The following is a 7532-nucleotide window of genomic DNA, read 5'->3' as shown; positions in this document are numbered from 1 at the left end:
CGAACTGTCCCTGGTCTTCTTCCAAACGGCTCTGGGGCCCTGCCGTCGGAAGCACCCTCGTCTTCCTTAAAACCCTGACGGCTTCTCGGGGGCTGGGGGCGAACTGTGCTCCACCTGGTCCACAAAGCAAGTCGCTTGTGTATGTCTTATCCCGCGAGTCTGGTCAGTTTCTCTGGCGTCCTGTCTCTCTCCTGCCCCCACCCAGCGCCTGGATCAGTCCGACCCTGCGTGACCCGCCGATTCCGAGTCGGCGGAGTCGGGATCCAAAGGTTCAAAGGAACTAGGGCACTCCGGCGGCGGGCGAGGAATAGCCGCGCCGTCAGGACCTGGAGGCGCGCCAGGGCCGGGTGTCGGCGGGCGTGAGTCCGGAGCGGCCACCCGCATCCTCCTCCTCACCAACAACGCGGACCTAGCAAAAACGCGGAGCCGGCGCCGGGAAGTTTGTCCCTCCAGAGCCGCCGTCCCGGCCCCCGCCCGCTCGGGTCACGTGGCCGCTGAGCGCTCGCGGCCTGTGGGGAGGACGAACGCTCGGTTCGGTGGGGTCTTGGGCTGGAGCGGCCGGCGGCCGGCGGCGGGATGGAGTCGACCTTGGAGCAGCACTTGGAGGACACGTGAGTGGCGCGGCATCTCCGGCCCGGCCGCGGGCGGCGGCGGGAGCGGCGTGGGGACCCGCGCGGCCACTCGGAGCCGCCGTCACCGCCGCTCCGGCCGCGGCGCAGCGGGCTCGCGTGACCCGGAATTAAAACTCCGCGGCGCCCCACCCCCTCCTTCCGGGAGCGTCTGCGCGGCCCGGGCCTGGGTCCCCGACGTCCTTCCAGCCGAACCGGGTCGTGCCGCGGTAGCTTCCGGAAATGGGCCCGTGGGGGCGGGAGGCACCGGCCGTGCGAGGCAGGCCCAGCGCGTGGGCGCGCCTTTGGGTCCCATCCGGTGCCCGCGGGGATGAAGGGCAGGCCGGCTGTTTTCCGCACTTAGAGCCCAAAATGGACGAGGAGTCAAGGACGGTGAAGCACCGTCGCGGCTCCTTGCGTCCCCCCGTAAGCTCCGTGTTTGTGCAGTTTTAATCGATAGGTTCTTTTTATTGGTTGGTTGGAGTTTTGCCCCTCCCCCACCCGGGGCGGGGCTCAGGAGACTTCGACGATCAGACCCCTGCCCTCCGTAGTGCCCAGTGGCCCCTTCGACGGTTGCTTTAAATGAGTTGGCATGCTGCTCGTGCATTCTTAAGGCGGCTACGAAATCTAGATGATGCAGTGTCTGCAGTCCCTCAGAATGCCCCTGCCCCTCCCACCCTGGTTTCTTTCATCAGAAAGGATTTTGGCTGCTTAAGTCACCGATCACCTAGGTGCTCGCCTATAGAGGCAGTAATGCAACAAGGAGAAAAAGGTGGAGATATGCGGAGTTAAAATGCTTAACGTTAAATGCTTTCTAGTTATTACGGTCAGGGCCCTCCCGTTGTTCATCGATTTGCTCGAGTGGGCCCAGTAACGTCTCCATTGGAGACTTTGTTGTTACTGTGTTTGGCATATCGAATACGTCACGGGTGGCTTGCCAGGCTCTGCCGTGCGGGCGAGATACTCTCGGTAGCTTGCCGGGCTCTCCGAGAGGGGCGGAAAGGCAAACGCCCTACCGCTGTGCTATCGCTCCGTGAATTTCACTTCCTCTCATCCTCTGCTTTATCCCTTTTGTTCCCGACTCAGAATGAAGAATCCCTCCATTGTCGGTGTCCTGTGCACAGACTCACAAGGGCTGAACCTGGGCTGTGAGTATCTGCCCTCAACCCCTGCTAGATCGCACCCTTAGTTTTGGGTGTTGGCTGGGAGCCTAGTGCGGTAGTGCTCGTTTTCCTTTTCCACTCCTTTAGGATTTTCTGGATACTTTTGTCAGAGATGAAGAGATGAGATTGTCACCAGATTGTAAGATTGGAAATGGAAAATTTTTGGTTGGCATTTTTGTTTTGTTTTAGGGACCACACCCAGCTGGGCTCAGGGCTTACTCTCGGCTCTCTCTCAGGGTCCTAGTTGCACGTTGGGGACCATATAGGGTGCCCGGGATTGAACTTGGGTCAGCTGCGTGCAGGGCAAGTGCCTTAGCCCCTGTACCCCGGCCCCTCAGTTGAAATTTTTGAAGATAGAAATGTACCTTGCAGCTTCAGCACTGCGTATCTATACTGTGATCATTTTTGATTATGGTGAAGAAAGACTTGAGATGGTGACTCCAGTTACCATTTATTGATTGGCAGTGGGAAGAACCGAGGAAACGAGGCTTGACTGGCTGTTGTCTAGCATTCTCTAGTTACCATTTGCTGTCACTGCTAGATTTATATAGTACATCACCTCATTTTCAGTATGACCCTGTTTATTCTAACTTTTGTCTAACTACATTTAACAGTAAGAGAATAGGTAGTAAAAATAGGAGATTCAGACTTAAACATATCTGGATTCGACCTGTTCTCTCCTTTGCTAGCTAAATAAACTTGGACCAGAAAGAAACTTTCTGGGGACTGGAGAGATAGTACAGAAGTTAAGGAACCTGCCTTGCATGTGGCTGAGGCTGTGACAGCCAGATGAATCCTTATATATGGCCCCTAGAAGCACCGCAAGGTGTAGCCAAAACAAAGAACCATTCTGAGCCCTGAGCCTGTTTCTTTAGAGTTACTATTTGGTAATTAAAATGAAAAAGAATTGCATCTGTTGAGCTCTTATGTATGCCAGGCACCATTGTAAGTCCTCTCAAATATACTGAGTCCTTCAATCAATATATTTAATCAGTAACCTTACCAACCCTGTGAGGTAAAGACATGGAAGCACATGGGTCAGGGAGATGGCACAATAGGCTGGAGCTCATGCTTAGAATGCAGGAGCCCCGGGTCCAGCCTCCAGCAACACATCGTCCCAAGATCAGAGCCAGGAGTAGCTACCAAGCACTGTTGGATGTGGCTCAAAAACCAGGGGTGGGGGTGGGGGGAAATCGAGGCACAGTTACTCAAGAGGTGTTGAGTAACTTGCCTAAAGATACACAGCTGTTAAGGGGTTGAGCTAGGATTTTGGGACTAGCTTTAAAGCTTCTTGCTCAACACTGTTACAGCTACAGATTACATAATATTTGTAAAATACTTAGCACAGAACCCAGACATAATAGTTAATAGATAGTAACAATTACAGGCAAGGAAACAAATCCAGAAAGGTGAATAAAGCATTCAGCGAATTCATCTCAGGACTAGTAAATTAAGAATTCTTAAACTTGTTTTCTTTACCGTAAAAATCTTTATAAAGATCTGGATGGGCAGGTAAAAAGTCATTTGTTAACTGTTATGTTTTACATGTAATCAGCTGGGAGAAGACAGGAAAAAAGTGTTTTGGTGGAGAGGCCTCTTAAGCAGTGCTCATTAGACCTGGGGGACTGGCCATTAGGACACAGATCTGAGGATCGCTGCTTGTTCAGGGGTCTCCAGAGCTGTACCCAGCAATGCTGTACCCAACCAGGAATCACAGGGTTGGCGTGTGCTTGGCATGCGTGCAAAGCTGTACTATCTCCCAGTCCCCAGACAAAAAAATAAAATACGTATGTATATTTTGTATGTATACTTTAATACCTGTATTTTTAAGTCACTTTCCAGGTCCATTAATGGGATAGCTAAAATTCAAGTTTAGAAGTCTAAAGGTAAATTAATTCCAAGAAATATTCAGAGCCCAAAAGGGAAGTTGCATTTTGCCTAGTTACTGTGTGACAGGGAATCAGTCATCTCTGACAGGGCAGCAGGTCACCTGGGTAACTTCAGGCAGGCCAAGAAGACTTGTGCTAGACATACTGAGACTTGAATGGTTTTAGAACTGTTGTCTGGCTTTCTCAGTGATGTGACCTGCTGAGCGTCCAGACAAAATCTTTCATGTCAGCACCCGGTCTACAAGACACTGAGTTAAACCTTTGTGTGAATACTTCAATAAAAGATACTTCTGTGGCTCTCTACTCATTTCTGCACAGCCAGCCAGCATGATGTCATTCCTGTCTTCCAGGCCGTGGGACCCTATCAGACGAACATGCTGGAGTGATCTCTGTTCTAGCTCAGCAGGCAGCTAAACTGACCTCGGACCCCACTGATATTCCCGTGGTGTGTCTGGAATCTGATAATGGGTAAGTTGATGTCAGCACATCCTTCTTTTCATTTTTTTTTTTTTTTGTTTTGTTTTGTTTACTGGGCAGTGCTCCGGCTTACTCGTATCTCTGTGGTCAGGGATCACTCCTGGCAGTGCTCAGGAGACCATATGGGATGCAAGGCAAATGCTGTACCACTGGACGACTGCTCTGGCCCCATTCCTTTCCTTTTTGATGCAGAAAAATTCCAGGGCCAGGAGAAGTGGGAGTCAGAGGCGAAGCTCAATGGGCAGAGCACATGCTTTGCATGCCCGAGCTCTCTGTTCAGTCCTGGCACTGCCAGGAGCAGCCTCCAAGTACCATTGACTTGTTCCAAAAACAAAGACAAAAAACAAACAAACAAAAAAAAAACCATTTTGGGGGGGGGGGGGAGATTTCATTTTTCTGAATAAAATAATCCTCTAGAGTTGAATAAAATAATCTTTAGAGTTAGGTATAAAATCATGACTCCCAAAGAAAGGCTACATGTAATTTGATTTTCACTGTCACTGTCCTCCCATTGTTCATCGGTTTGCTTGAGCGGGCCCAGTAACGTCTCCATTGGAGACTTTGCGCGACAAGAACTTTTTGCATACCTAAAATTAAGTCAGCTCTGGTTGTGAGGGTGCCTTTGGGGTAGGAATGGAGAGGAACCAACCTGGTTTTGGCCCCCAAAAAACAGTCCTCTGGAGAATGTTCCCTGCTGCTCAAGGACACAGTAATAAGCTTGGCTGCTTTTGGGGGGCGGGGGTGCTGGGAAAGGTACTACATCTTCAGTACTCGGGTCAGAGCCTGCTGGTGCTGAGGTACCGGTCGTCCTGCCGGCAGAGCACGCACTCAGCCCTATTAACCTTGACTGAAGCGTTTGTGGGCATGCGCTTTGAGCGGCAGTGAGCAGTGACACTGAGACTGAGGCCAGTCCTGAATTCCCAGTCTCTCCCAGGAGACTACCAAAAGCAGAAGAGTCTTGTGATAAAAGAGTTGTGGGGAAAGCAGGACATAAACCTCGTTACAGTACGATCAGAAAAGAGAGGAGGGCAAAACCGTTGATAGAGTGTGCATGCAGAGAAGTGCTTTTGGTCAGCTGTGAGTGACAAGATTATAGGCTTCATTTCCGTTTTGTATTTTATTATTTTCTGCATTTCCCAAATATTTTTGTTGTCTTTGTACGTTGTTTTAAAGATGGAAAAATGATGAATATTTTAGTTGTGTCCTGAACCAGTGTTTCCCAGCCTTTTTCTGACTGTGGCCTCTCCCGCACCAGTCCTCCTAGTTAACGTGGTTTCGACCTGTGCTGACTTAGAATACCCTGGGGGCCCGAAACCAAACAGCACCTTGACCCTTTCCCACCGGTGACTCCATCCTTATCTGCTTGCCCCTTCCCTTTCAGGAACATCATGATCCAGAAGCACGATGGTATCACTGTGGCCCTGCACAAAATGGCCTCTTGACACCTCCTGCCTGTCTCCAGCCACCTGGCTGAAGAAGGATGGGGACCTCCTTGTGGCAGAGCCGATCGTGTTCTGAGACCACAGAGCCAGTTCAACTTTGTACATAGAATTTTGTTATGTTCAATAAATCTTATTGGAGGAAAGCTTGTGTCCTTTCTGGATTCGTTTGTTCTTTTCATTTCTTTTTTCCGGTGCTGGGAATTTGAACCCAGCACATAAACGGCAAAAGTGCTCTGCCACCGACCTACACCCCTGGCCCTTTTCCAGATTCTTTCAAGTCTTACCAGAGATTCATTTTCTTTCAGCATCCCCATCTCCTACTCTTCTCGCTTTCAGAAACTTCCTGAAATAACACATACTATCTCAAAAGTACCTACAGGTATTTAAAATAACACCCACTCCATCATAATAGCAGCAACTTGTATCAGTATGTACTAGGCAGGTACTAAGAACTCATATTCTCACTAACAACCCAGCATGATAGTTCCTTGTGCACTTTACCTGTGTGTGTACACAGGAGTGACTCTTGTCTTTTAAGCATTGTTTCAGCCCACGACCAATGGTGACTCTCTTCTAGGAATAGAGCCAGCATGTACCATAATCATTAACTGTGACAGAACAAACAAGCACATAGCGTGTCTCTGGGGATACTGGCATCCGTATTTTTATGTGAACCTGTATTTTGTTTTTTGGGCCCACACTTAGGGGTGTTCAGGACTTACTCCTCAGGGTTTAAACTCAGGGCTGGCACTAAACTCAGGGATCACTCTTGAGAGGGCTCAAGGACCACATGTGGTGTCAGGGATCCAATCTGAGCCAGCAGCATACAAGGCAAGCACTTGCTGTACTCTCTGCAGCCCCCACAAACATATCACTGGATAGTAAAATGAAACATTCTGGGCTCAGGAAGATAGCTCAAAAGGCTGGAGCATAGGCCTTACCTGCTGGGGGCCCAGATTTCCTCACAGACACCATGTGTTCTCCTGAGCACCATCCAGTGAGTGCCACAACCAAATGCAAGACTCCTGACAAGCTCCACCATCGCTGTATACAAATGCCACAAAGTATCAGCCTTCCAAGTGTGTGCCCCTGGTCACTGCAACAAGGGGAAGGGATTGGGGAAATACTTTTGGAGGGAGGGGACACATCTAGCAGTGCTCAATGGTTAGGATGTACGTGTTACTTTGGTCTGTGAGGTGGGAGGTAAGATGTTGGCAGGTACAAAACTACCCTCAGGTACACGTCTAACTGCTTTTTAGGAATTCTAGCCTGGAGCTGGTCCCTGAGCACTGCCAGAACTTAACTGCTGGGAGTGCAGAGCCTGGAGTGATCCCTGAGCATTGCTGGGTGTGGCCCCCAAACACAGGAGAATCCCAGGCCATATTCAGTTTGTAGAATGGGGTTTGTGGGGCTGGATAAAGCTTAGTGGGTTAAGTGGATGCTTTCTTGCTGGAGGCCCAGGTCCACCCCAAGCCACTCATGGTCCCTGGAGTACCACTGAGAGCTACCCCTGAGCACTGCTCAGTGTGGCTCGAAAACAAGAGAGAACATAGATGGCAACAAGAGAGAGTCCAAGTTAGTTTTGGGGGGGGGTTGGGGGGTCTGGGGTTTGAGTTCACACCCAGCAGTGCTGGGGGACCATGGGTGCCAGAAGTCAAATCTGGGTCCAGCCTCCTACGCCATGTCTTCAGCCCCTTTGATTTCACTCCTACACAGTCCAGTGCTTTTCACTGTGTCCATTTGGGGCTCGTTTTTTCAAGGAGAAAAGCTTCCTGTTGCTCTGTTATGGATTAGGGGGGTCATACCAGTAACCCAGTGGTGCTCAGGGGTCACTCCTGGCTGATCAAACCAGAGTCAGCTGCAAGAGAGGAGTCCTCACTCCCATGCTCTTTCCAGCCCTCTTGCTTTTTGATCAACTTCCCACAGTCAGCCTAGAGTAATCAGAACCAACGC

General features: G+C 50.2%; 1 protein-coding gene across 1 annotated transcript; it reads left to right on the top strand.

Moving 5' to 3' along the window:
- Positions 1–463: 463 nt before the first annotated feature.
- Positions 464–5727, top strand: LAMTOR5 (late endosomal/lysosomal adaptor, MAPK and MTOR activator 5). The gene is made up of 4 exons (XM_056123429.1): positions 464–611; positions 1695–1756; positions 4011–4128; positions 5519–5727. Exons 1-4 carry the CDS (start codon positions 577–579, stop codon positions 5577–5579), a joined length of 276 nt encoding a protein of 91 aa, XP_055979404.1. The 5' UTR covers positions 464–576; the 3' UTR covers positions 5580–5727.
- Positions 5728–7532: the final 1805 nt, after the last annotated feature.

Source organism: Sorex fumeus, unplaced genomic scaffold (assembly GCF_029834395.1).
Source record: "Sorex fumeus unplaced genomic scaffold, SorFum_2.1 ptg000047l, whole genome shotgun sequence".
Classification (NCBI taxonomy): Eukaryota; Metazoa; Chordata; class Mammalia; order Eulipotyphla; family Soricidae; genus Sorex; species Sorex fumeus.
Note: the sequence above shows the minus strand (reverse complement) of the source record. Positions and strands in the feature narration are given on the sequence as shown.